Source organism: Dasypus novemcinctus, chromosome 6, assembly GCF_030445035.2.
Source record: "Dasypus novemcinctus isolate mDasNov1 chromosome 6, mDasNov1.1.hap2, whole genome shotgun sequence".
In the NCBI taxonomy this organism is placed as follows: Eukaryota; Metazoa; Chordata; class Mammalia; order Cingulata; family Dasypodidae; genus Dasypus; species Dasypus novemcinctus.
In genome coordinates, this window is record NC_080678.1 from 78,829,174 (window position 1) to 78,857,108 (window position 27,935).

Here is a 27,935-nt window from a genome sequence, read left to right on the forward strand (position 1 = left end):
GGACTGTAAAGCACCCTCACCTGCTGAGAACCTTCCTCGTGGGGCCGGTGTGAGCTGTGAGCTCAGCGCAGGCCTGAGGAGACTGCCTCGGGGGATTCTTTGGTCCTGTCCCCTCTTTCCCCCACAGTGGCCATGAGGCGTCCTCCACACTAGCTCAGAGAAAAGGTTCCTGAGAGGGCCAGCTCGACCATGTCCTCAGAGGACAGAGTCAGGCTTCCTTCTTAGCTCCGGGAAGTAGCCAGGACAACCTTGCAGGAGCCCGGAACATGCCTGAGATACCCGCTTCTACTCCTCTTCTACCAAAGGTTCCTCTACAGCCCCGATGGCTGAGGCAATGCCCTGCTCCCAGAGGGTGTCCAGCTGAGGCCGTGGCAGGTAGAAGATAGCATGCGCCAGGGCTCTTGGCTCCATGAGGCAGGGTTATCCCACGACTTCCAGATGAGCCCCTTGGTGGCCCGTGAGCGTCATTGGATGCAGAATCACCACACTGTCCATGAGACGTCCTTCACCATGGCCCTGTGCTGGGGGCGGATGCACACAGCCATGCCCGGTGCTCGGGTGAAGAAACTGAGGGCTGGTGTTTACGGCCACACTGCCTGGAACTTCTCAGGCACAGGAAGACCAAGCCAGCCTGCAGGACTCGGTAGCATTTCAGAAAGCACAGGAGGGAAGCGGACTTGGCCCAATGGATAGGGTATCTGCCTACCACATGGGAGGTCCATGGTTCAAACCCCGGGCCTCCTTGACCCGTGTGGAGCTGGCCATGCGCAGTGTTGATGCGCGCAAGGAGTGCCCTGCCACGCAGGGGTGTCCCCCGCGTAGGGGAGCCCCACGCGCAAGGAGTGCACCCGTAAAGAGAGCCGCCCAGCGTGAAAGAAAGTGCAGCCTGTCCAGGAATGGTGCCGCCCACACAGAGAGCTGACACAGCAAGATGACGCAACAAAAAGAAACACAGATTCCCGGTGCCGCTGATAAGGATAGAAGCAGTCACAGAACACACAGCGAATGGACACAGAGCAGACAACTGGGGGGAGGGGAAGGGGAGAGAAATAAATAAAAAATATATCTTAAAAAATAATAATAATTAAAAAAAGCACTGGAAGCCCCGGGCTCTCCCATAATCCGCCCCCCCCCCCAGGCATGTGCCCCTGATTCTGCCCCTGGCTCCTGTCCCCCCATTGACGCGTGTGTGTGTTTCCTCCCCACAGGGTCTGGCGGGTCCCCGAGGACAACCGGTTGGTACCTGTTCTTGGTATTCCCTGCAGAGGCTTCAGCCGGGAGTGCTTGGTTTTGCTCTCTAACTCTCATTTCCGTCTCTTCGTAGGGACCTCAAGGACAGAAAGGAGAAAAGGTAAGCCTGCCGGAGCCTTTCCAGAAGGTCTGTTTCAGGAAACAGCCTCCCAGCAGGTAGCCAAAGGTCCACTGGTGCTTCTTTTCAAACGTTAGTTTTTTCCAACATAGCCCTTTGATCCAGGAATCCCTGTGGCCCCACCATCAAGGAGATAAAAGCGGGGCCCCTCTAGGTGGCGCTCTGTTTTTCGGGGGGGGGGGGAGCCCTGCCTGGAGCCCGGTCCTTTCTGCCTTTCCCTCTGCCCCCACCTGCCACCCCCACGGGGGCCATGACACACCTCCAAGAGCCTCTAGGATTTCGAGGGGTCGGCTGGTCCATCGCTGGCATCGTCCGTCCTCCGTCTCTGGTGGAGGCTGCTGTGCTTGCCCCTGGGAGGGTGGCAAGGAGCCTGCTGCCCCCACTCACATGAGCCCCATGGCCCACACCTGCCTCCCCATCCAGGGACTCGTGTTGAGTGCTGCTGGGTGGACCCGCCCAGAGCCGAGATCTCTCCAGGGAGGTGCCGGGATGGGACCCAGCTCCTCGCCCTGCCCTAGGCTCCAGGGGGCCACTTCCAGGCAGGCCCTGGGGGTTCTTCCTTGCTGCCAGCCGGGAGCAAGGGGCGGGGGGGGGTTTGTTCCCCTGACTCAGGGCTCAGGGCCAGCGCAGGGCTGGTGGGAGATGATGGAAGTGGCATGTCCTTCAGCCCTGAGGACGGCCCCTTCTCCTCCCCAACAAGTGCTAACACCTCCTTCCCTCCCCCCACCAGGGTCAGTGTGGAGAGTACCCGCACCGGGTAAGTGAACCCCCAAAACCAGGCGGGGCCCTTGGATCCATCCCTGGGACTCGGCAGCCAGCTCAAACCCCCGTCCCCCAGCATCTGGGAGAAACAGGCTCAGCTCTCCAATACTGAGCAGCTGGTGCAGCCAGAGAGGGGTCTGTGGGGTCCCATTGTGATTGGCCACGCAGCTGACTGTGTCTCTCAGTATTGTGTCTTATGAATCTCTTGAGTTGTGGAAATGTGGAATTGTGTGCCTGCCCCTGTGTGCCCACCTGTGCCCACCTGTGTGTGCCTGGCTGTGTGCTCATGTGTGCCTGCCTGTGTATACCTGGCTTTGTGTGCCTGTGTGTGCCCACCTGTGTGTGTGTCCATGTGTGCCCACCTGTGCCCATATGTTTGTGCCTGCCCATGTGTGCCCGCCCATGTGTGCCCATTTGCCCACCTGTGTGTCTCCTCCATACAGGGCCTCCTCCGTTTGGCCTTGTGCTCAGATGAGCCTGCATGTCTGGCCGTTCCCATCAAGCGTGTATTCGTGCGACTGTGTTTGTGTGTCTGGCCGCCTGCCAGGGCCAAGTGAGAGGGACTTTCAGCTTAGTCATTGTTTCAGATGACCCAGACCTTGATGGTGGGAGAAATTGGGAGCTGGCTATCTAAATCCCAGGATAAAATCTCTGGGGCAGGCGGGGGATTTCAGAGCTGAGATGTCTCCTACCCCTGATTTCCCACCCAGCTCTGCCCCAATAGGCAGAATCCGAAAGAATGCTGTCATCCTGTTAGGAATCTTCAAACTTGTGCCCCGACAGCAAGAGCCATTCTTGGGACAGAGGAGGGCAAGGGTGGGCTCTGCCTTCTCCAGCAGGAGCTGCAGTGACGTGGGTGCAGGAAAGTGCCATCCTTGCAGCTCTCAGGCCCAGGGAGCAGGGGCAGGGAGGACGGGCGTCATTAGGTGTCCACACCCTGTCATGGGGCATCCTGGGCTGCATTTATGCCCAGAAACACATGCAGAGTGGCTCCCAGGCAGGCCCTGGCGGGGGGATTTAAGGAATGCTGACAGGCACAAGCCAGGCTCAGCACCAGCCTCTCTCTGGAAGACAATTGCAGGGCCTTGGTGCAGCGCCAGGCTCCACCCATCTGCTCAGGAGGCTGGAAAGCCCCCAGGCTCGGACCCCTGCACACCTGGGCCAGGGAGAGGCTGAGCCCGGCCGGGCCTGGGCAGGGGGCTGCATGCCAGCAGCCACGCAGACAGCCAGCCTGTCAGCGTCATGTGCTGCGGGGATGCAGGGGCCCCGTGTTCCGGCCAGCCTGATCCTGATACAATAATAGAAGGTCAGCTGTGTTTATTTGCAACGATGGGCTCACAGGATTGTTATGTTACCCGAAAGAAAGACAACATCCCCCGGCACAAAGACAACACAACTGCAGACGCTTTGGCAGTGCGTCATCAGTCCTGAGCGAGCGCCTGGGGTGGGAGAGGAGAGGGCTCTGGGCTTCTCAGTCACCACGAGAGGAAGGGGGCAGTGGTAGAAGGCTCCAGAAGAGGCACCCCCGCCCCAGGTTGCAGCGTAGCACGGTGTGCTGATGGGGGCCACTTGGGGGAAGAGTCAGGTGGGAATGAGAGGGAATTTGGGGACCCAGCTGATGGGCAGGGCCAGGGCAGCCAGCTCCCCTAATTATGTAGAAGAAGCTAGAAGAGAGGGAGGCTTCCGGGGCAGTTGGCCTTTGGCTTTCCAAGGGATCTGGGCATGTGGTGAGGGCAGGTCTCTAGGCCCACGAGATGCTAAGGGGTCCAGCCTGCAGCGTCCCTAGGCCAGGGCCTGAGTGGGAGGCACAGGAGCAGGGGGAAAGGCCCCCGGGGTGGGGAGCAGGAGAGCTGGTGTCTGTGGGCTCCGAGCACTCCCCCTCCCCCATGGCCCTGACCGCCCCCTCCTTCCCCTCCCCCACCCAGGAGTCCCTGAGCGGCACTCTAGCAGCTCTGCGCTCCAACCAGATAATTACCCTGAAGGTTTGTCGGCTCCACGGCAGATCCGCGGGACCCTCTCTGCCGGGAGACCTCCTGGACACTGAGCCCAATATTGCACACCCCCAGGCCCCAGCAGTGGGACGGTGGGCGGCCCCCCCTGGGGCTCTCTGAGCAGCAGTCACCCACGAAGGCTGCAGCGAGGCCTCTGTTGAGGTCCCAAGCTCCAGGTGGGCACACTCTCAGCCCAGGGGCCCGTGGCTCTTAAAGCTCGCCCCCAAATGTGGGTTAAAATGCTTTAAAATACAAGTGATTGATTACATGTGCTCTTCGGTTTCACATGGGTTCTAACTGCCTCCTAAAGCCATGAGTCGCTCAGCTGCAACGGGAAGAGGGACAGGACGTAGCAAGAGTATCCAGAAGTGAAAATCACATTAGATGACGTAATTAGGAGTTGCTTCTGCTCCCACCCCCGAAAGAGTGGTTGAACATTGCGGAGACATCTCTTTGCCCAGCCTCTATTTTCCAAGTCCTCTGGCCCCGGGGTGAGAGCTGAGTAGCACTTAGCTTGTGCCCAGACCGGCCCCACCCTCGGCCCGGCTCAGCCCCCGGGAGCTGGGTTGGCACCGCCCTTGACCATCCTCCCCAGATTCGCTGGCATCAGCCTTTCTCGTTCACCCAAAAACAGAACCCAGAGGCCACCACACACCAGCCTGACTTCAAGTACCAATTTAGCTGGTCCCGTGGCTTCCCGGCCAGAGCTCTGAGGCCACTAGCCCCAGCCAGGCGCTCACCAGCCAGGCCGGGTGGGGCTGGCAGTGCAATGTTGGGCCGCGTGTCGCAGGGGGGCTCTTAGGAGGAGCGGCGCTCTCCCCACCAGGGGGCTGCCGGCCCAGGCGGGCCACGGACAGAGCGGCCCCTCCTCTGGGGGTCCTCGCTTTCCGGGGGACACTGGCCCACAGCCCCGTGGGCGCCCCCTCCACGCCGCCCCTCCCTGTGGCTCACGCTCGCTAATCTCTCTTCTCTCTTCCTCTCCGCCCACCCTCTCGGCTGCCCTGCGACTCTCGGCATCCTTCTGACCACCTGCGATCTCTGGCCCTTGCCCTCTGGCCCTGCACCTCATCTTTCTCCTCAGCTGCTGCCTCTCCTCAATTCAGTGCGGCTGGCTCCGCCTCCAGTCATTAAAAGGCGGACCTTCCAGGTAGACACCGTCTGGGTGCCCGGGGCGCGGCTTCCCCAAGGGGCTCTGCAAGGAGGCCAGATGGGGTCACAGACGAAGCCAGGCCTCGCTCTAGCTAGGGTCCATTAAATTAGGCAAAAAGACCCATAAATACCGTCGAGATGGACATACACAACACACAGGCGCCGGAAGACCTGGGACGCCTACCCCTGGGCGGCTGCTCAGTCGACTGCGCGTCGTGCACGCCTGGCTTTCTCTTCTTCTCTTAGCAGTTGTATGAATGAGGCCCATTCATCCTTACTTCACAGATGAGGACATTGAAGCTCAGAGAGGTGAGGTTGCCCAAAGTCACACAGCAGGTATACTGCTGAGCAGGAATTTGTACTCGGGTTCTCTGCTCCTTTCTAGCTGTGTGATTTGGGGCAAGTTACTTAATCTCTCTGAGCCTCGGCTTCCTCACCTGGAAAATGTGATCACAGTACCTGCTGCATAGGGTTGTTGTTGTGTATGTGAAGCACTGAGAATAGTCCTTGGCACCACAGAAGCACTGCTCACAGTGTTAGCTATCGTTATCACTATTACCCATATTTTGGATCCTAGGAAAATGAGGCTCAGAGAAGCAAATGGATTTGCCCAAGCTCCCACCAATAGCAAGAGGTGGAATTGGAACGGGCAGCGAGGCCCACGTGCAGGCTCTCGGGTGAACCTGCAGCCTCTGCACTTAGAAATGCAGGAGGGGCCCCTGCTGTGAGAAGGCTTCGCATCTGACCACCTGTAACCTAAGTCCGAGGAGCAAGCCAACTGGTATAACCCTCCTGAGCAAAAGCTTCTTCCTTCTTCCTGCCTTCCTGACCCGAGGAGGCTGAGGAAGGACAAGGTCACGAAGCAAAATGCAATCTCATTCCTTCTCTCCGAGTTGTCTCAGACCCAGGGACCCAGGTATGGGCATCACAGCTCGATTCCAGGCCAGGGCAGCCTGGCTGCCTCCCCTGCCTCTCCCCTTCCTTCCACAGCACCGGGAGTACCCCTGACCTGGCAGGGATGCTGGGCGTGGTGGAGCCGGAGACGCGCGCTGAAGGCCTGGCAGCGGGACCTCAAGGCCACCATCCGACCTGACTCAGGAGGAGTCAGGAGCTCAGGGGCCTGGATGGTCAGAACAAGGCTAAAAAGTCACTCCAATGAAACAGCCAAAAATGCAGAGAGACGCGTGGTGCGCGCTGCCCAGCCTGCAAGGCTGCGCTCCCGGTCCGCCTGCCCAGTCCTTGAGAGCCTCACCCACAGGCCCACCCCACCACCCCAGCCCTGCCCGTGCCAGCCCCAATCCTAGGAGGGCTGAGGATGTGCCCTCGGCGCGGCCTGGACGCCCGGCGGCTCCTGCGACCTTAGCTGTGGCTGTGGCCGTTCAGCGAGCCCTCCCTGGGTCCCGGGCCCTCTTGTAAGAATCCTCCGTAGATCGTCCTCCACGATGATCTCACTCGACGGTGGTGGGGTGGCCACACAGCCCCACTCTTCAGGTGAAGAGATTGAGAGAGGTCCCGGATTCGGCCCTGGCCACTGTGTTTTGCCGCTGTCGCCTTGAGAGCCAGGGGCAGGAGGCCGGAATCTCTGAGCTGCCCCTGACCTGGTTTTCAAAGAAGAGAGAAAGAGTAGGGCCCCAGCCAGCCTCGGGCAGCATCCGCCTGGAGAAGAAGGTTTTTATGCTGTCAGCCCTCATGGGACATAAGAAGACTGGTCCGTTTCCGATCAATAAAGCAATACTGACTTTACAGGCTCTGCAAGAGGCTTAAACATCAGGTCTAACATTACCTGAAAGAGGAAACTTTATATGAGATGTGATGTCTGTAGCAGATGGTGTTGGAGGTCATTTCCAAAGTGCAGAGTTGGACAGAGAACACTTTTTGCTGGCAGATTAATTGGAATAAATAGGACTAGAATCTGCAGTCCCGAGTTTGGGTCCTGGCTCTCACCTTGACTTTGGCCTCAGTCAGGGAGCTCAACTTCTCTGAGCCTCCATTTTCTCTTCTGTAAAATGGGACTTGGAACATGGAGACAATTCTAGAATTTCAAAATTGAAAAGGACCTCAGGGTTTTGTTTTAGCCAAGCATTCCCTGCCCTGTGCATTATCCCTCTCTTCCAAAAATGTAGAAATACTGTGAAGAGTATAAAGTAGCGCACCAATGCAAGAGGTTATTTGGGAATTTGGAGGACTCGATGGACTTACTCAGATTTATTCTGGTTGACAAGGAGGCTGTACTCCCCTCCTGAAGACTGAGTTTGCTTTAAGCCTCCCCTGGTTCAGGAAGGACACTCCAGAGCAGCCCTTGGGTCAAAACAGCCAACATGAAGCTGAAGGGGAAAGGGGAGTGGGAGCAGGGAGACCAACAAAGCCATTTCTGCACCCGCCCCCTGCACTCTGAACCCTAAAGTGGCTTCTAGAGGGTGCAGTGGGACAAGGCCCAGCTCCCAGAGCTGCTGGTGCCTTAGGATGTTCCAGTGAGAGGTGGTGCAAGCAGGTGCTGTTAAATCTTCCGTTTCTCATTCTGAGTCGTGGCCTCCTGGTCACCTTCACCACATCCCACAACCTGCAGCAAGCATCATCAGCCGCCCACGTCACACAGGGTGTCCAGAGGCTTGCTGAGATCACACTGAAGGGGTGGGCCAGCCAGGTCTCCAGGACTCCGCGTCATCCCAGCCGGAAGCTCTCACGCCTGTCGGGCCATTCTGCTCTCTGCCGAGGCCATTTAGAAAAGAACATGGCGGTGAAATCGATGGCCCGTGCGGATCTGCATCAGTCCAGATGTAGGATGCTCTGGCTCTCCCCCAGCCCCAAGACCTGGGTGGCATGGAGCAGGCACTGTCCTCTTCTTGAGGGGACACAACACAGCCCCTACTATGCTGGGCTCTCGGTCTCCATCCTGGGTACAAGTATGGGGACGAGGGCTAAACTCAGAGCAGCTGGCTGAGGAGCTGGGCTGGGGGAAGAGAAGCGCAAAAGCAACCCACGCAGGCATAAAACACTTCATGGCTTCAAAGCACTTCCAAGCAAGCCGAGGCTTGCAAACTCAGATGCCCTCTGACGCCACGCAGGCCGCACGAGTGGCAGACACAGGAGGCCCGGGACCCAGGCAACTGGAGGACTCAGCCCCTCTGAAGGAGCGGTCGCTCCTCGGGTCCAGGCGATGGTCGCCCCGCAGGGATGGGGGCCCAGGGTTGCCAGGCCTCCTGGTTTTTCATCAGAAGCTGCCAATACACATTTTTACATCAAATCTCTTGCCCAATTGTTTGGTGAGCCAAACAAAATTCCATGACCCCTGCCCTGAGGATCTCATCTGATCCTCTGGGTAAGACAAAAACAGTGAATAACTGAGATAGGAAACCAGGAACTGCTGTTCCCATTCTACAGCTGGAGTCCAGGGCTTAGAGAGAGGACATGACTTGCCACAAGGATTGCAGTGGCCAAGGCAGGCCCAGGCCGCTGATCACCTGGACCAGGCTCTGGCCACTTGGCTGGGTGGCACCAGGCCTTGGAGGGCTGGGGCTCGGCTCCATCCCCCCTCGCCTCCTGTAGCTGGTTCTCAGGCCCTCGCCAGCAGCTCAGTGCAGGTCGTCCTCTCGGGAAGCCCCGCCCGGGGGGCCTGATGTCTCGGCTCTCCTCTCGCCACCCCAGCTCCTGCATGGAGGCTCCACCATCACGGCAGCCACAACCGTCACGTCGCCATCTCTCCCCGCCGCCACCACGCCTTCCCCTCCCAGCCCACGCTGGGCCTTCACCGGGCGCATGGCACTGGGTGGGAACTGGCCCCCAGCTCTGGGGTCTTCGCTCTAACACTTGTCTCCCAAACCTCAGGGTGAACAGGGCCAGGCCGGCATCCAAGGCCCACCAGGGCCACCAGGCCCCCCGGGACCGAGCGGACCGCTGGGGCACCCAGGACTGCCAGGGCCCATCGGGCCACCCGTAAGTAGCCCCTTCCTCTATCCACCACCTCCTCTCCTCTCCTTCAGGATTGGTCCCAAGAAGTTTCTGGAAGCACCCAAACCTTTGATAACCAACAGGAGCCTGGGTCCCTGAAACACCCTGGCAAGGCCCCTGGACCTGGGTAGGCCAGACAAGGAGCTGCCTCTCCTTGACCCCCTTGCCTGGTGAGCTCAGGCTCTGCAAACCTGCCAGGTCCCCAGTCATTTCCTTCCAGGAGGAGATCTCTACAAGCTGCCCCTTCCCCGGCCTCAGCAGAGAGCTCAAAGGAGATCTCCCAGGACCACCTCCGAGGGATGGCCCCTGGGCCCTGGGCTTCGGAAAGCCCGAGTCAGGGGGAGTGGGTTCTGACGGGGCAGGAAGTCCCCTGGCCCCCCAGTGAGCATGTCTCCCCCGTGGGTGTGCCAGGCAAAGCAGGCGAGGAGAAGACAGCAGGCGTGGAGCTCCCACGGCTGGGCCGCCTCTCCAGCCGAGCTGGACGCCTGGCCAGCCCCGCGTGGACCTGGGGGTTGGCGTGGGGACCACTGCTGGAAGGAGCCAACCCGGGTCCCCCTCGGTCGGCTCCAGGTCAAATCCGGTGGCCGCCGATCACCCATCTGTAAGCCTAGGGGACACCCAACACTCTCAGTCCATTTTAGTACAACAGAGTGCCAGGGCAGGAGAACAATTCATCAGATACCAGGACTCCTCTACAGAAAAATGGATCCCCTACCCAGAAATAAGGCTGCCTTTATATATTATAGAAGGGACCAGGGGTTAAGGACAAAATCTGTTTGCTTATTAACAAGGGTTTTCCTATGTGGAAATAATTACCTGGTTTTCTTTCTTATCACAAAAGTGTCATACATTCATTTTGAAAAATTTGGAGGACATAGACAAAAAGTTTTAATTGTCCATTTTGCCACATCCAAAGTAAACCGTCATTAACATTTTGTAGAGCCCTTCCATTTCTCTCCCTAGTCATATCTGCACACAAACTTTTTCCAGATTGGTAACATTCTGAATAAAATGACAGTTTCATATCATGCTAAGCTTTTCACTTATCAGCATAAAGCAAGCCCTTTCCCCACAACATCGGTTTCAGGGCTGCCGGGCCTATTTATAGCGCATCCGCAGGTGTAAATGTCTGTGCACATCTCTGGCTGTTGCAGGGATAGAGCCCCAGGGGTAGAATTGCTAGGTCAGGGGTGTCCCTGCCAAGGGGCCCTCGATGCATAGGGCCACCCTGAGATCACCCCTGGGTCTCTCGGTGCCTCAGCTGCCAACCCCGAGGCTCAGGGCAGGGTCCCCCAAAGGTGGAAAAGAAACCTGCTGGGAGCCGGCCCTGCCCAGCACCGCTCCACCATGGATTTTAAATATTTCCAAGGACCCCAGGGAGGGGGATTCGTCTCACTTCCATGGATTTCTAGATGGGAGAACAGAAAACCAGAAAGGAAGTGAAATTTAGGGAATTGAACCAAACCAAGCTGAGAAAACCAAAACTTGCTTAAAATTCATTTCTTTGCTGACCATCCTCCCCCGTGCACATTTAGTGAGGGCTCCTGCTCCCTGAACCAAATCCAGAGGGTTTTCTTTGTTAGGTTGTTTACAGAGAAAAAAAAACCCAAAGTATTTTTTAAACCCATGGAAACAGACCAGACTGGGGCATCACGGTTTTCTCTAACCCGTGTTTGCTGTCGGGCCCACGCCCAGCACTGCGGCAGAGCCTTCTCTGCTCCCCCTTGAGCTCCCGCGGGCACCTCGGCCCCGCGATCTCGCCCCCACTTACTGCCACTGTCGCGGTGGCCTGGGCGGAAGGGCCGGAGCCAGGAAGCTGGGGGCTTCTTGCAGGCGGGCGGGGCCAGAGGTCGAATCGAGGCTCTGCTGGGAAAGGTCGGTCTCCTCGAGGGGGTCCCACACAGGAGCTGGGTGGGTCAGGATCTGAACCAAGCCACACGTCAATTTAGCAGGAGCCCGCTGACCTATTTTGCAGTGGGCAAGCGCAGCGGAGCTGCCCCTGGCTCCATGTGGCTCCGAAGAGGGACAGGGCCTGTTGTCCCCACGTGCCCTCCGCAGGTCGCAGCCAGCCTTCCAGGAAAGCTGAGACGTGTCCTAGCACGTCTGTCCTCTCGCTGTGGCCATTTGGGGCAGCTCTTCCCCCAGCCCCACTGTACACAGCACTAACCTCAACCATTTGCAGAGGAAACCGTCTCCCACACACCTTCTTCTTGCTTCCACAGGGCTTACCGGGGCCTCCTGGACCGAAGGTAAGGGTCCTCCTGGGTGACTGTGGAATAGGTGGGAGAGTTCCCTGCAGGAGGGAGGGCGGGGAGGCAGCTCTGTGGGCTGCTAAGGAGGCCCCGGGCTAAGAGAGAGGGATAAGCCTGGCTCACTTCCAAACACCACCTCCTCCTAGGAAGTGGATCTGGTTCCACAAGGATTGCATTTCTGTATGCTCAGGCTGAGCAGGTGCTACAGATAGTGTGGATAGCCGTCCCCTCCCAAGTGCTCGCAGTCTGGTTGGAGCCCCCACGCTGGTGCCCAGACATTGTCACAATGTCCTACTGAAGAGCGCGTCCTAAGATATCAATACTGGAAGGGACCTTCGGGGCCAGCGAGTCTCTTGTGAAACTTGACCTGGAAGCCCAGTGTGCCCAGCAAGCTCTCCCTTTGAAGCTGGAGAGCCTAGGGCGCTGGGGAGGAGAAATTGCCAAGCCCCGGGGCGAAGCTCAGCTCCTGCTCCACCCAGTCTTAGAGCCGGGGAAGCCGAGCCCTGGGGAGAAGTGCCTTGTCCAGGTGGACAGCGAGTCAGCAGCAAAGCCCAAAGCGAAACTCAGCTCCCCGGGCCCCGCCCACCACTCCTGTGCCTCTGAAAAGTGGGTGCTTGTTTTGAAAAGTGGAACAGCCTCTGTTGGCTTCAGAGGAAGCCAGGAACTATGTGCCAGGGAAGGGCCGAGGTGGGTGTTGAAGGGTCAGGAGGTTTGGGGTTTTGGGGACGATGAGGGTGGGCCTTGAGGGGGACAAGCAGAAGTTTGCCATTGGGAAAACCCCTCTCATAGCTTTCTCTCCGTTCCCCAGGGTGACCCTGGGATCCAGGGCTATCACGGGCGGAAGGTAAGAAGGAGGGGGAGGGAGAGGACCCCGCCTCCCCCGGTGGTACCCCAAGTGGGTCAGCGCTAGGTGGTGCACACTACCCAGGGGGGCCCAGGCCAGCTGAACAGGGGTTCGCATCTCTCCTCTGAGGACGGGGAGGCTGGGGGGTGGGGCCAGCGCGGGAGCCTCGTGCGAGCTGGTGGCACAGCCGGCACTTGGACCCAGGAAGGGCTCTTCCCACCAAAACGAGCGGCCGTGTCTGTACCAGCATGGCCCCGTGAGGGCCTGATAACTGCGAGCCAGATTCCTGGGGCCCACCCTGGGCAGCACTCCATGCTGAAAATAGTGGGGGGCGGAAGGGTCCAGCCCCGCGCTCTGTAAGTTCACAGGCCAAAGAGACTGAAGGTTTCCTGCATAAATAACCCTGGTGAAGGCAAAGTGCCGTGGGATTACAGGGGGCAGAGAGATTAATACCCGTCTGGGAGGAAGCTTCTGGAAGAAGATAACTTAGCAGCTCAGCCCTGATGGATGATAGGCATATCAGTTATCTATTGGGGTGACAAACCACCCCAAACTTACTGGCTTAAAGCAATGATTTCTTTCTCATGAGCCTGTGGGTTGGCAGTCTGGGCGGGTCTGCTGGCCTCGGTCTTGCTCACGCAGCCCCATCAGATGGTGGATGGCAAGGTGGGAGGGCCAAGGTGGCCTTGACCTGGCCCGAGGTTGGCGCCGGCTGTGGGCGGGGGCGCCTCTGTTCTCCATGCGGCCTCTCCTCCTCCAGGAGGCTGGACAGGCTTCCTTACGGCGCAGCAGGCCCAGTGCACAAGCCCTTTTCAAGTGCCCCCGGCATCATGCTTCCCGATGTCCTCTCCATCAGAGCAAGTCACGTGGCCAATTTGCATCAGTCGGTGTGGACGGGGACTCAGCTCCACTTTTTGATCAGAGGAGTAGCAGAGCATTGGAGGGCAGGCCTTCTGCCAGCAAATTCAAAAGGACAGGAATCCATCTGCGCACAGGCTGAGAGGTGGTCACTGCAGTAACCGCGATAGCGTCCTAGTCCTTTTAGTAAGTCACCACTTACTGAACGGCGATCATGTGCCAGACGCTGTCTTTCAACATGGCCTGCGTTACTTCTAACCCGAAGGCCGCCCACGAGGCTGGTGCTCTGATTCTCCCACTTAACACAAGAGGAAACGGGGGCTGGACCAAGGGCTCCTGGCTGGGCAGTGGCAGGGCAGGAATTCATGTCCAGGTCTGAGTCCTTCCCACAGTACCATCTGCTTCCAAGGGCACCCCTGCCCTCCCGCTCCCGGGTGGGAAGCTGCCCTGGAGCCTTCCAGGAGGAGGAGAGATCCAAGAGGCAGGCAGGAAGGGCCAGCACGAGGAAGAAGCACACGCCTTGCACGCTGTCATCGGGCAGCTGCCATCACCGCACTGTTTCATGGGTGCTTGGTGGGTGAAACGGCGGGACCTGAGAGATCTTTAATTAGTTCTGCATAAACTGAGAAGTTGGTATTGTGTCAGGAAGAGGAAATTATAGCCCCCATGGTGCTTCTATTCACTTGCACAGACTCACAAAATTTACTGCCTCCTGGTGCGGCGAGGGTCGGTTTTCCTTTAGCAGCCAGACCAGCTCCTCCAAGCCGGGAGGCCGGGCCTGCAGTTCCCCAGCTCATGGCGGGGCCTGCGGCTCAGCATCGGGCTGCAGGGCGCCTGCACGCTGCAGCAAACTGGACGTCTGGTTCGTCCAGAAAAGAGCTTGGAGGTGCGGGGGTGATGCAGGCGTCCTGAGGATGGAGAGACCTCAGCTGAGGGTTGGGGTGTCGCAGTGATGGAAGAGCTAGTCCCATGAGTGTAATAACTGAACCCTAGGTTCAAATTGTGGGGTAAATAACTCAACCCTGGTTGCATTGAATTTTCAGAAAAAAACAGTATGATCCAGCATAGAAGGGGGAGAGTACTTTTTTTTTTTTTTGGCATAACTAGGCTAGAGCAAGGGCCAATGTGTGAGCACTACAGAAAGAGTGGTTTCAGCTCACTAAGGAGCTTGCTAATAGCCACAGGTGCCTTGGGAGGAAGGGAGTCTCATCTCAGAGGTAGTCAAGTAGAGGCTGGATAAGGACTTGTCTGAGATGTGTTAAGAGAAGCTTCTAGATCAGATGGGAGACTGGCTTAAAATCTCTTCCAGCTCAGGGAAGCCATGGCTGCCTGGGACATAGTTGGCTCCATATATCCAAGAGTGGACCAGCTCCCAGCTTTGTGGGAGATGCTGACCTGCTAGGAATCTTGGCCTCCGTGGGCCTTTGTCTGAGCCTTTTTCCTCCATGTCTAGAGCTTGTCAGAAGCATCACTGCTTGTAGGTCTCGTGCAGAGTGGAGGAGAAGGGCCTGCTCCTTCCTCTGGACTCCTGCTCCCCTTTGCCAGACCCTGCCCCTCTGCTCTTGCACAGGAACCTCTTCTCCCAGAGTCTGGAGAGGCTGTGAGACCACTAGCTCCCGTCCCTGCCTCTCTGGGCCTCTGGAAGGCTCCTGCTGCCTCCACTTGTCCCAACTTGTTGTCGAGGCTCTTCTCTAGGCCCTACTGGTGTCCCCAGCCTCCCAAAGCCAACCAGCCCCCAGGGGGTCTCAGCACCCGTGTCTCAGCACTGCTCCCTCTGCTGGGACCTCTGTCCTGTCACCAGAGGGTGTGCACGGGGGAGCTGACGTCCAGCGGGAGAGGGGCCTCTTCCAGGACTGGGGTCAACTCTCAGAGTCCAGGTGACCCTCGGGAGCACACAAGTACCTGTTACTCTAGCCCGGCCACAATGGGCTGGCTGGCAGGTGTCTTGCACGGGGCTGAAGCTTCTTAGCCTCAGAATGCTAGATTGAGAGACTGGCATCCAGAGAGCGATGCCTCACATCTGTAGTTTAACCAAAGCCCGTCCATTCTCTGTCCTGGTTCTAACCAGGGCCCAGCGGTTACAGCTCATATCCCCATTTCACTGATGAGCAACTCAGAGGGGCCCACGCATTGCCCCAGTGGCACAGCTAGTGAGCGGTCGTGCTGGGGCTGCCAGGCCGGGTGCCGAGGTTCACAGCTCCCTGGGGGTCTCCCCCAGGTGCAGCTAACTCAGATCAGCCTCAGCAGTGGCTGTCTGTGGTGGGGAGGGTTAGCCCCAACCTTCTGCTCTTGTCCACTTCTCTCTCTTCCCCTCGCTGCTCTCTGCTTGGAGCAAGGGGCTGGCCAGGGACCTGTCACATGAGGGTGGTTTAATCCAGAGGCTGGGAAGACGATTTTTCTCCTGCCTCACCCCCAAGGAAGGAACTGCCCAGCGGGTGGGCATCCTGCGAGCTGAGACAGAGCACGCAGCTGCCTTTGGTGGCCAGTAGGGGACAGCAGGGGCGCTGTAGAATAACCGATGCACTCTCCACGTGTGCTCCAGCCCTCCAAGCAGCCACCTCTGCCCCCACGACGGGCGCACAGGCAAGGAGGCCTTGCTGTCAGCGCCTGATGGAATTTAATTCTCAGCAAAGACCTTTCTCAGCCTGCGAAGTTGGCTGATGACTTGATCTGAGCACCACCGCCAGCCCCGTCAGCTCCCAAAGGCCGGCCAGGCCAGCAGGGCGGGCTTTTCCAAAAGCCCCTCGGGGACAAAGCCCGAGTGCGGGCCAGTGGGCACCCAGGCTGCCCCCACACCCTGTTTGGGGCCCATCCCTCCTGCCTGAACACTGCGAGGCTACTTGTGCACCCATGTGGTACTGATTTGGATCCAAATTTATGACATCAATCTACTCTAAATATGTTGCGAGACTCTGTGTTTAAAACATTACAGCCTTGGCTCTCTTTCAAGAGGACTGACGAGTATTGTCGGACTGTAATTCTGCGTACCCCAAAGCCTGGTGAGAGCGTCTCTCCAGGCGCCTCGGAGCTGGTAGCTGGGCAGTCTGAGCGTGAGTGCAGGCACATGCGGGGCCGAGGCTGGCGCACAGCTGTGCATCCACAGGCTGCGCAGTGCTGCCTTCAGACCAGAAAGAGACACGCTCCTCACGCTGCAGCCCCTTGATAGTGCCCCAGAGGTCCCTGGGTGCCTGCAGGGCGCCCCACAAACAGGGCCTCTGGGGAGGGGCTCCAGTGGGGCCCCACGGTTGGAAGCTGCTGTGCCGGGTGATGACCCCGATCTTCCCGTCAGAGGGCGGCTCAGCGCAATGCCAGCTGCTAATCCCTGAGCCCCCAGCAGGCAAGGCTGCACCTCGACAGGGCATGCATCCTCCCCCTGCGTGCTGTCGATGCCCTGTGAGGTAGCTTTATTCTTACCCCAATTTATAGATGACAAAGCGCGGTTCATAGAGGCTGGTCCCCTGAGGGCCACAGCTAGGAAGTAGAGGTGCCAGGGCCCCAACCCAGGTCTGTTTGAGCCCAAAACCGAGCTCTACCCGACTTTACTTCATGCGTCTTTTTTTTTTTTTTTTTTTTTTAAATTTTTTTATTTTTTATTGACTTTGTAATAATATTACATTAAAAATATATATGTGAGGTCCCATTCAACCCCACCCCCCCACCCCCCCTCTCCCCCCCCCCAACAACACTCGTTCCCATCATCATGACACATCCATTGGATTTGGTAAGTACATCTTTGGGCACCTCTGCACCTCATATACATTGGTTCACATCATGGCCCATACTCTCCTCTATTCCATCATGTAGGCCCTGTGAGGATTTACAATGTCCGGTGATTACCTCTGAAGCACCATCCAGGGCAGCTCCATGTCCCGAAGACGCCTCCACCTCTCATCTCTTCCTGCCTTTCCCCATACCCTTTGTCCATTATGTCCACTTTTCCCAATCCAATGCCACCTCTTCTATGTGGACACTGGATTGGTTGTGTCCATTGCACCTTTATGTCAAGAGGAGGCTCAGATTCCACCTGGATGCTGGATGCAATCCTCCCATTTTCAGTTGTAATCACTCTAGGCTCCATGGTGTGGTGGTTGTCCTTCTTCACCTCCATCTTAGCTGAGTGTGGTAAGTCCAATAAATCAGATTGTAGGTGCTGGAGTCTGTTGAGGCTCAGGATCTGGCTATCACATTGTCAGTCCAGAGATTCAAATCCCCTAAATATATCTTAAACCCCAACATTAACTGCACCTCCAGCACATTAGCATGAAAGTCTTATGAAGGGAGATCCCATCTGAGTCCAGATTCATCACACATAAACACCATTTCCAAAGAGGGGCCATCTGCCCTGGTAGTTAACCCCATCGGCCATGACCATAACTCCCATGGGTCTCTTTAGCCCTCAAAGGAACCAATATCTGGGGGTTGTATCTGCTTTATCTGTCTCTCTGACTCTGCTCAGTTGTGCATGAGGGCAAACCTTCTGCCAGCCTCCAGACTCTTTTTTAGAAACTCGTAGCCATATAAACTCATTTCTCCTTTCCATTTCCCCCTTACTTTAGGTCAAACAGCATTTTAAAGTCATGGTATTTTATGTAGACATGGATATTCTGCTGATCCGCATTGAACCTTCCGTATAAGGTCATTTTCCAGTTGCATCATCAGTTGGTAGTTGATAGTGGTCCCTCGTTGCCAGGACTTCATGCGTCTTATAAGCCCAGGAGGACCCCAAGATTTCCAGAAGGCCTGCCCCCCTTCTCAAGTGGAAGGAAATGAGGTGGGGAGAGAGGTGTTTTCCGTCTTGTGAAAAAAAGTTTGTGCCCGGGTCCAGGCCGCTCCTGAGGCTCCAGGCTTCCTCCGAGCACTGTCTCGAGCATTGCTATGGTGGAGAAAGTGGGGGTTTTGGTGCATCATTTTGGTCAAAGAACTCAAGTGCAGCGGTTTACCCGTTGGCACAGAGGCTAGTGGGACGACTCCCCGGGAGGTGAGCCCTGGGGCCCCCAACGCTTCTCTGGACGCCCCCACCACAGCTGTCCCTAAGCCTCCCCGCACCCACCGTTTCCCAGAGGACCTGCGCAGCCGCAGGCCTCGCGTGACATCCACACACGCCTGAGGGCTCCATGCAGATGGAGGCCAGGGCGCGGGAGCCGTCTGGTGTGGGGACGACATTCTCTTTCAAAGCCAGGGAATTCCCGTGGGGACGTCCAGACCGTTCAAATTAAAACGGGTCAGAGATCTGAGCCATGGGCCGCAGCCCGGGGCCTCGTGGCGCGGGAGGGACTCCAGCCCCCCCAGCTCCGGCCGCCAGCCTGTGCTCTCCCAGCCCTGCCTGTCCTGCACTCCAGAGTCCACCGAGTAATTAGGGTTGACTTTCTCTTTGGAACTGAACTGCAGGATCACCTGATCGCAAATCGAGATGACAAGCCAGCTGCCCTTCCAAAGCCCTGGCCTGAGGTGGGGCGCCTGGCCGGGTTAATACCCGGCTCGCTTCCTGCGGGCCCTAATTACGTATGGCAGGACTTGGCACTTCCGTGGCTCCAGCCCTTTCTGGGCTGGGGCTGGCTGGGGCGGGGAAGCAGGAACTGGCTGGGAAGGTCTGGGAGCTATTCAGGGGGCAATGCCCTCTGCCCCCCGGCCTGTCCAGCCCAGGAAAGGACCTGGTCCAGGCACGAGGCCCAAGCCGCCTGCGGCCTCCCCTGCCCTCCGCTCCCCACCCCGCAGCCTTCCCCCTCCCCTGCAGAGAACAAAGCGGGTGTGTGTGAGTCCCCACCGGTTCGGAAGGCCTCCCATTAGCCGGTCCATTCATCTCTTCCCCCCTCCCTGGCCGGGGCCTTTGCTGGGCTGGCGAGCCCTCCTCCAAGACCCCTCCTCCTTGCAGACTGCTTCCTCCTGCCAAGTCCCTGCCTGGCTCGTTCGACAAACAGTAAATCACCAATTAGCAGGCCCCTCCCAGAGGACGCGAGCAGGGAGGGTTTGTGCTCCAAGGAGCAGCCTTCCAGTCTGTCATCTCAGGAAAGGATGGGCTGTCCCACCTGGAAGCTGCGGCCAGAGGAGAACGCCCGCGGACGCTGTGAGGAGCTCACGGGCGGGCCCGCTGGGGTCTGAGGACATGGGAAGGTAGAGGTAGAGGAGGTAAATCAAGTGGCTCTCCAGGCTTTAACAGACTCTGAGAGCCTGGCCCTCCAAAGATGAAGATAGCCCTGGGTTAGTGGATCTAAATTCGGCACAACTCCAAGCAATTTGCCCCTTTTACACAGGGAAACTTTTTTTTTTATTGTCCTTTTTTTTAAAAAAAGATACATAGATCACAAAAAATGTTACGTTAAAAAGTATAAGCAGTTCCCATATACCCCACACCCCACCCCACTCCTCCCACATCAACAATCTCTTTCACCAGTGTGGCACATTCATGGCATTTGGTGAATACATTTGTTGGAGTACTGCTGCACCGCATGCATTACAGTTTACGCTGTAGTTTACACTCTTCCCCAGTCCACTCAGTGGGTTATGGCAGGATGGGATCTAAGCCCCCTCTCGATTTAGAGGTGGAGTGGACATCACCATCCCAGGGTCCACAGGATGGAGGAATAAATGATGGATTAGAGTGGACTTACTGGTGTTCTACTATAGACCTGTTGTGACTAGCAATGGAAGAAATTGTACCATTGAGGTGGAGACAGTGGCCACGGGCGTTGCTGAGGGCTGGGAGACGGAAGAAGAGGTCGGGGCATTTGGGGACTTGGAGTTGTCCTGAATGATATTGCAGGGACAGACACAGGAAAACTTTTAAGAGGGAACGTGGAGATGCCTCTAGGTGGGATCTCACGAGAATGCCCGGCGGGAAGGCGCCGCAGCAGCCCCCGCAGGCCCTGCCTCCACCGCTCCCTGCACTGCGCCCGCCAGCCCTGGAGCCCTCGGTTGTGCCTCTCGGCCCCCCCCCCCCCGTCACATCCCCCAGCATCCAGAACTTGATGTTTTCTGCTCTGTGATGAGCCCGGCTCCCCAGGTCGGAGGTCAGGCTGAGGCCAGCCCTAGAGACCAGTCCTGGGCGGGTGAGACTAATGTGAGGGGAGAGGGCCGCGGCCGGGGTCAGCCAGGGCGCCCTTGCTTCCTGCCTGGCAAAGGAGTGGGGGCGGGAGAGGCCCCCGGACGGGGATCAAGGGAGTCTGGGTTGTTTGTGGAATTAGGAGAGCTGACCCAGGGCGGGACAGAAGGGGCGAGGGTCAGCTGCCCTAACGAGGAGGGCTGCTCCCCTAGGGGGCTCTAAGGGGCCCAGGGTGCAAGCGTTGTCTCTACCTACAACCCACCTAGCCAGAGCCTTCACGCCCAGGGTTTTGTCTGCTCAGCTGCGCAGGGATTGTCAGCAGAATCCCAGAGGGGAGCGTGAAGCAGGCACAGGAGCCCCCGCAGCTGTCCTGGGCCAAAGAAAGGAGAGCAGATGCTTACACCCCCCATCCCCACTCCAACTTCCTCTCCCACCAAGCCCAGCAGCCCCGAGGGTCATCTCTTTGGCTTTGGCCTCTCTCCCTCCTAAAGGCAGCCCAGCTGTGGGTGACAGAGCAATGGAGGACAGGTCCGAGCGTGAGGTATCCAGTCCAGTCTCCATCTTGTAGATGAGGATCCTGGGCCCAGAGAGGGAAAGGGGCTTCTCTGAAGTCACACAGTGTCCTGACTCCCAGCCCAGCTCCCCAAAACAGAGGTGGAGCGAGGAAGGCAGGGACGTTGGGAGTAAACTGAGGAAAAGAGGGGAAGCAGAAGAAAGTGATACATGGGATATCCCCGAATATCCTGGGACTCGCAAGCTGACCGCCCACCTGCACCTCCCTCGGGAGCTCTGGGGGTCTCAGGGGATTGGGGTTGAGTTGACTCTGCTGGGTCAGGCTGGGATGTTAGCAGGGAAGCTTGGTCTTCCCAAGGAAACAGTGACAGCAGCCCTCACCCTGCTCTTGTGAGGAGGGGGCTTTGGGGCTCTTTCCCCTTGGACAGCTCCACGCGGTGGGCGGTGAGTTGGACTTCGCCACCACTGCCGCAGCTGCGCTTCAGGTGAGGTCCTGTGGCGCCCTCTGCTGGCCACAGAGCAGACCAGCGCGGGCGGTCAGGGCCCCGCCCAGCCCCGCGGAGCCGCCGCTCACGCCGCCGAGGGCCCTCCGCAGAGAGGGGCTTTGCCCTGCTTTCGGTCTGCAGTGGGTGTTTGCTGGAAGCTGATAGAACATCAGCCCATTAGATGCTTGGGGTTGACCAAGAGAAATGAGCACCCGGGCTTTGGTGGCCGACGGGCCTGTGTTCAAATCCCTGCTCTGCATCTTGGCAGTCGTCCCTGCATTCCCTGCCACGCTGGAGAGGAGTCTTGGGAGTAATTGCAGGAGGTACCTCAAGCACTTAGCCAAGCGCCAGCCCCGCAAGCAGGGACTTCCCAGAGCTCGAGGGCCGGGGCCGGCCTGGGGCCCTGGCTCTGCTGCAGGTCACTTTCTGAGCTCTGACATCCCAGCCTGTGGCCCAGGGGTCAGCAGTAGGGTCAGATTATGGGAGGGCTCCATCTTCTGGCACGGAAGATCCTATATCCCGAATAGGTGACATGGGCAGGAATGGAGCGCAGAGAAGCAGGCCGGCCGCCCCCGTGCACCCCACCCCACCCCCGAAGCACAGGCCAACCCTCTGGCCACGTGGGGCCAAGGCCCACCGACCTTTAGGAACCCCTAGACCCACGGAACCCGGGAGGAAAAGGAGCCCCAGACAAAGGCGAGAGAGGAGAAGCCACATCTGGCTCATCCAGCAGGTGCCGTTCTAGCAAAACCGCTGGAGTGAAAGGAGGGCAGGGAAGCACTGGGCACGGCAGGAACGCGTTCCGTAGGCCGGCGCCACGCTGCTCCCGCACGGTGCCACGCTGCTCCTGCACGGTGCCCTCGGCCTGGCCTGCACTGGCTGCCCAGCCGCCCGCCCACTGGACTCGCCCCGTGAGCTGCTCGCCGTGGGGGCCTCTCCCACTTGGTGCACCGGCTGAGGGGGGCCGCCGTCTGGCCACGATCACCCGGGAAGTCGGCGAGGTCCTCAAAACTCATCTTGACGGTGGACGGCCAGCCAGGCTTCCAGCCGGACCTTCCCCTCTGGCGTCCTTGCAGGCCTTGCTTCCGGCGCTCCTAGGCCTGGGGCCCGTGAGTCTGTGCCTCTTCTCAATGTTTGTCTGATTTCTTCCTCCAGGGAGAACGGGGCATGCCGGGGATGCCAGGCAAACAAGGAGCCAAGGTACCCGCCCCATCCCGCCGCGTCCCGGGGCAGCCCCTTGAACCTCCCCTGCTCCTGTCCCTCGCCCCTTAGCTCTGGGACACCCTGGGAGGCTCAGCTCGTCGGCCGTCCTCCTCCTCACATCCTGCTGGGAAGAGGGGGTGCCTATTGCCTCCCCAGGCCCTCGCCCAGGTCCCTCTGTCCTGTCCCTTGGACAGCTCAGGTGTGAGCTCCTTCTGGGCATCTCTGGGTCCCACAAAACCTGCTCAGGTGCCCGCAGCTCTGGCTCAGTCCTGAGACCCACGTGGGGGGTGGGGATCTCCCCAAAAATCAACCCCACTTGGGGTTCACTAAGTGGTGCTTTGGGAAGCATATTTACCTCGGAATAGGTGGTCTTGGGCTGACATGAAAATGGGTGCACCCCAGCTGCTCGCCAGTCTGTGAGGCACAGAGACTGCCTGTGAGGAGAATCCCACTTGCACACTCAGGGGGCTACTGTCCTCGGTAAAATCGACCCCTTTATTTTGCGTCACTGCTGGTCTCCCCTCCCCCACAGCGCTCCTTCTGCCTCCACCTTCCCCCCCACATCCTCCTTTCACATTCTTATGAAGGACCCCCCGCGACCCCTGGGATGCCCCCGTCTAGCCCACCCAGGGCCCCCCCTGGGCCTCCCAGTAGAGCCTGGATACTGAACAGGCGGGCGGGAAGCCCCAAGAAACCAGCACGGCGTGCTGCCCGGAGCCTCTCCCAGTGCTCTCTGCGGCATCAGCAAGCTCAGCCCCCGCTTCCGCTGGGTGGATCTGGGCGCAGGCAGAAGTGGGGAGTCTTCCTTCCACATCTCACCAAGGGGGTCAGTCGTTTCCTCCACGCTTCCTCGGGCTGCAAAGTCTTCATGCCTTTTTCCTCTCTGCCAGGGGCTTCCGGGAATCGCCGTGGCTGGCATGAAGGTCAGTGGAACGCAACCTCCCAGAGGCAGGATGGGAAAGGTGGAGCGAGGAGGCCAGGGCTGGGGCCTCAGACCCTCAGTGGGGCGGCCACAGGGCCCGGGAGGGGGCAGCCAGGGCTCGGAAAGTCTTCTGAAAGCAGCAGTCGTGGGGACGCACAACGTTAAGAGCAATAGATGGTTAACTAAGCCTTGCAAATAAGTAGCCAACATTTGCCAGTCCTCAAATGAAAGGTCTCGCCAGCCTGCTAGCGCCGAAGGAGCCCAGGCCCTTCCTTAGTGCTCTAGAATCCAATCACTCATGCTTTCAAAGCTTCCGAGAGCAGGAGTCCTTCTCCAGAGCCCTCACCCCACTCGTTGGCTGGCGGGTGGGTGGGAGCACCCGGAAGCACAAGTTCTCAATGCCAAGTCCAAATCAAATGCCCATTCATTCCTCTCCCTGTTCTGGGGGCTCTCACATGCCCACCTGCCACACGCCTCCCCAAGGGGAAGATCTGGCCGCAGCCCAGCGACGCCTACAGCCGTGGAGTCCCTCGCTCCCTGGGCCATCGACTGGACTCATTCAGTGGGCATGCCTCAGTGCCAAGCGCTCGGCCGGACGCTCTGGGAGAAGCAGAGTTGAATCAGCCTAGCTCCTGTCCTCAGGGGAAAAAATCTGTTAGTAGGAGAGAAAGAGAAGCCGTACTGGCGTTCTTTTCCACAGCCTGGAGGAAGTCGCTGCTTAGACTAGGCGCGCCTGCGAGGACGTGCTGCGCTAAATAAGGCACCCTCGAAGGGCCAGCGCCAGGGTGCCTGGGGCTGGACAGAGGAGCGCCCTGGCCTGGTCTCACTCTTCACCTTGCTCCAATGCACTTTCCCTCGTTGGATCTCTCCACTCTCGCTCTCGTTTCTTTACCCGATTCTTCTTTTTATTTCCATGCAGGGTGAGCCAGGGACTCCCGGAGCCAAGGTACTGATGCAGCAGGAAAGTGCTGGGCTGCATGGAGCATTGGGGGTGGGTGGGGTGGGAGGCGCTGTCTTGCTGTTGGACCCCCGGAGACTGGCCTGGGGCTGGGGACCCGACTGGGTAGGGGGGCACCAGGAGGGGCCTGCATGTCGGGAGCACACCGCAAATGCCTCTCCCTTCCCTGGATCCTACCTGGACAGCTCCGTCTCACGCCATCTTAAGAGGCCTGTTGGCATGCCAACTCCAGTGGGCAGTGACTTTTGTCCCTTGAGCCTATAGCGTTCTCTTTCTCATCTAGCATGATAAAAGGGGTAGCATGACCAAAAAGTTACCATGGTCAAATTAGTTTGAGAAATCCTGGGTTAGAAATATAGAGGTTTCTTTACTGCAGACCTTCTCAGAGCCTTTAATATGCTAATATGCATTAGGAAGCTCTAAAAGGAAATGTGTTTCGCAGCATTTCCCAAATTCTTTTTTTTTCCAAAGAAGAGCATCTTACAGGACAAGTATTCTACAGAACCCACTTTGGGAACACTGGTGTATGACCACTTCCTTCCCACCCTCACCACCACCCTGTCCTCTTATCAGTGACTTTCTCTTCTTACCTAAAGGGAGACCCAGGAGCAGCAGGGAGGCCAGGGTCCCCAGGTTTGCCGGGAGAGAGGGGGCAGCGGGTAGGATCTTGTGTATTTGGGTGTGTGCCTCCCTCGCCCCGGCCGGCTGGGCCCCACTCCCTGCCCACCCCCGTGGCTGGCGTGCTGCCTGCAATGTGCTGGGGTGCATGCGGCCTTGGAAAGAGGGGCTGTCCTCAGGGGGGCGGGAAAAGTGTGGAAATCGGATTCTAGAACATACCATCCCTCTTGGGAAGCCCAGCAGGAGGGCAGGATCTTCATCCCGTGTCTTCATCCGGGCCTGTCTCGGGGGAAGGGGGTGTCCAGGCTAAGGCACCTCTCCAGGAGCCCCCTCAGGGCCCTCCCGTCTCGTGGACCCTTGTGTGGCTCTCATCCCCTCCCTTTGCCAGCTTCCAGCCATTTGGAGATTCACCTTCTGCTCAAGGAGGAGGGAAAGATGACACCCACGGACTTGGCGTGGCCTCTTTCGTGGCTCCAGCCGGAAAGTTCATCTTTCCAAATAACGATCCCAGAACCTTCAGTTCATACTGTTACAAACGAGAGAGCACCGTTCCTCCAGCCTCAGGGAATGGCACTAAGCCCCCGCAGGCTGCTCGTGGACTGCTAACCTAATATCGCATAATCTGCGAATGCAAATTTAAGTCACTGTGACAAAGAAGCCAGAGCATCGGGAGAGCTGGGCTCTGGACCCGGCTTGTCGCTAACCTCCTGGAACCTCTCTTGCTTCATCTAGAAAGTGAAAGAGGGGCTCAAGTCGCTCTAAGGGGCTCTCTGATTCATGCCATAAAAATTTTTTTTAATCAAAAATAATAATTTTTAAAAATTAGAGTTCTTCAGTAATAGTTGCTGACGAGGAAGACAAACTCCCCAAGATAGTCTCAAAGGACAAGTTCTGGCGACAGGGTTTCTGGCCGCCCCGAGGCAGGGAGGAGGAGGCAGAGGGGGCCGGGCCTCCTCATGGCAGGCATCAGCCCACGGAAGGGGTTTCCCTGGTGCTGGCATTCTGAGCCCCCCGCCGCTCCCCAGGGGAGACTGACTTCTGTTGGCCTCTGTCACACTCCTTCCTGCGTGAGAGGCGCGGGCATGGGGAGAACGGGGGGGCTCTCACCACTGGGCTCGGCGTGCCAGGACGAAGAGGGCGCTGGTGGCCCCGGAGGCGCCGGGGCGGGGGTCCGGCAGGAAGTGGAGCCCTTCAGAGAACTGCCGGGAGGGGGCAGAGGGCAGGAGAGGAGAGCCACGGCCCTGAGCGCGTCCCTGGGAAGCCAGGCCTGACTCTCCCGTCTGTTTCCCCCGCAGGGCGAGACGGGGGCTGCGGGCTCCCCTGGGCTCCCGGGCCCCCTGGGGCACAAGGTAGGTGACAGGAGCTCAGGTGGGGCTCTGCGTCCATCCCACCCCACCCCTCCGGCCCTCCACAGTCACACGGGCCCCAGCATCGGACGTGCCCCCCCCTCCCGGATGGGCCAGAAGGAAAGGGGCTGGAACACAGGCAGATTCCGTTTGCGCAGGGGGTCCCCAAGGGAGACCTTGACTGGCCAAAATTGCCTACAGCTAGACCACAGTAGCTGCCATTCAGTTGGATTTCTCTCTTCCAGCTCCAAGAAATGTTCCATAGCACACTAGCTCTGTACAAGAGTTCATTAAAAAAAAAAAAAAAAAAGATTTGAAGTCAAATAAGAGAGACCCCCAGGCCCCTTGGCCTGCCAAAGGCTCTGAGCAGTCCTGCAGAGAAGGCCCTCAGAGTCTGGTTTAACCCATCGCTTCCGCACACTGTATTCCAAGGCGCACACCTTGGAAACACTCCTCTAGCCCCAGGTCCTGGCAGCTCCCTTGGTTGGCTCTAAACCTGTTCCCCTTCTGCATCCAGCTCTGCTCCCACCTCACATCCCACTGCCAGATCAAACCAGACCAGTCCCAAGGCCTCTGGTCCCCAGCCATGCTGGTGCCCTCTGGGGGAGCTTACTGTCCCTCAGAGTTCAGCTTCGCCCTAGGGGCTAAGCTGCCTCCACTCCTTTGAACTGTGGTGGAAGAAAAGACAAATGGACAGGTGGCAAGAGACCTCCTCCCTGCAGAGTTAGGGGGGCCGAGTGATGGCATCTCTACTTTGCACCCCCAGGGAGAGAAAGGTGATGCCGGCAACTCCATTGGAGGAAGCAGAGGGGAGCCCGGCCCCCCAGGGCTCCCCGGGCCCCCCGGGCTGAAGGTGAGTCTTCCCCTGGGGCCAGTGCTCGAGGAAAAGTTCTGCCTGTGGCCTCTCTCCTCGGCCTGTCCCTGGGGACATGCGTCCTGGACACGTCTCCTTCTTTAGCTTTCTCTTGCTATTTTTCCCAGGACCTCCTAGAAAGGTCATTTGGGCCCCATCCTTGCTTCCGAGCAGGTGACAGCTGCCTGTCCAGGAGAGAGGTCCTTCAGGGCAGGTGGCTGGTCCCACTGAGTCCAAAGGCTGTGATATGACTGGGCCAGGGACCAATGGCTGCGGGGCTCCCGACAGACAGAATGGTCCCTCGCCTCAGCTCTCATCAGCTGGGTGCCTCCCGGCGATGGCGCACGGGGCAGAAGTGGTGGCGTCGGGGTGGCAGCCACAGAAGGCGCTGCCCTGGCTTTTCTTGCACTGGTTAGAAACGGCAGTGGTAAGATTGGGGGTTCCCAAAGCAGAGCCCTTGTGCCTGGCTGGGTTTACTTTAGCAGCACAGGGAGACCAAATCTTTCTTAGATCATAAGGAAATGATCAATTACTTGGTATGATTTGAGGCAACGCGCCCATTCATCCCATAGATACTTATCAAGGGCCTGCTACGGGGTGGGCCCTTGCTGGGCAGTGGGGCTGCCGAGCCTGCCCTCGGATTGCTTATAATATAGCAGGAGAAACAGACCCCCAATTCCCAGGGACACCATGGAGGACGCCACAGTAAACCCCAGAGGCAGGCGGGATGAGTGGCGGGAAGGGTCTCTGGCTGCCCCCCAGTTTTGCAGCCTGGCCGTGGCTGGAACAGAGCATGTGCCCAGCATGAGCTTTGCCAAAGGTAGC

General features: G+C 58.4%; 1 protein-coding gene and 1 long non-coding RNA gene across 8 annotated transcripts in view; one reads left to right on the plus strand and one right to left on the minus strand.

Annotated features, from left to right (window-relative positions):
- The window catches only part of COL13A1 (collagen type XIII alpha 1 chain), a 77,020-nt gene that overhangs the window by 18,296 nt on the left and 30,789 nt on the right, over positions 1-27,935 (plus strand). For 6 of the 7 annotated variants that reach the window (XM_058298958.2, XM_058298959.2, XM_058298961.2 and 3 more), the window contains 12 exons: positions 1,209-1,235; positions 1,325-1,351; positions 2,100-2,126; positions 5,204-5,269; positions 9,097-9,204; positions 11,442-11,468; positions 12,280-12,315; positions 22,366-22,410; positions 23,304-23,336; positions 24,255-24,281; positions 26,207-26,260; positions 27,024-27,110. In XM_058298958.2, coding sequence (XP_058154941.1) covers positions 1,209-1,235; positions 1,325-1,351; positions 2,100-2,126; positions 5,204-5,269; positions 9,097-9,204; positions 11,442-11,468; positions 12,280-12,315; positions 22,366-22,410; positions 23,304-23,336; positions 24,255-24,281; positions 26,207-26,260; positions 27,024-27,110 — 564 coding nt within the window. Of the gene's footprint in view, positions 1-1,208; positions 1,236-1,324; positions 1,352-2,099; positions 2,127-4,056; positions 4,114-5,203; positions 5,270-9,096; positions 9,205-11,441; positions 11,469-12,279; positions 12,316-22,365; positions 22,411-23,303; positions 23,337-24,254; positions 24,282-26,206; positions 26,261-27,023; positions 27,111-27,935 lie in introns of all 7 variants that reach the window. The other variant, XM_071215838.1, reaches the window with a different exon arrangement.
- Positions 685-2,087, minus strand: LOC131278746 (uncharacterized). The gene is made up of 3 exons (XR_009186168.2): positions 1,629-2,087; positions 1,244-1,328; positions 685-1,024 (listed from the first exon to the last, which is right to left on the minus strand). It is a non-coding gene; the product is annotated as an uncharacterized lncRNA (long non-coding RNA).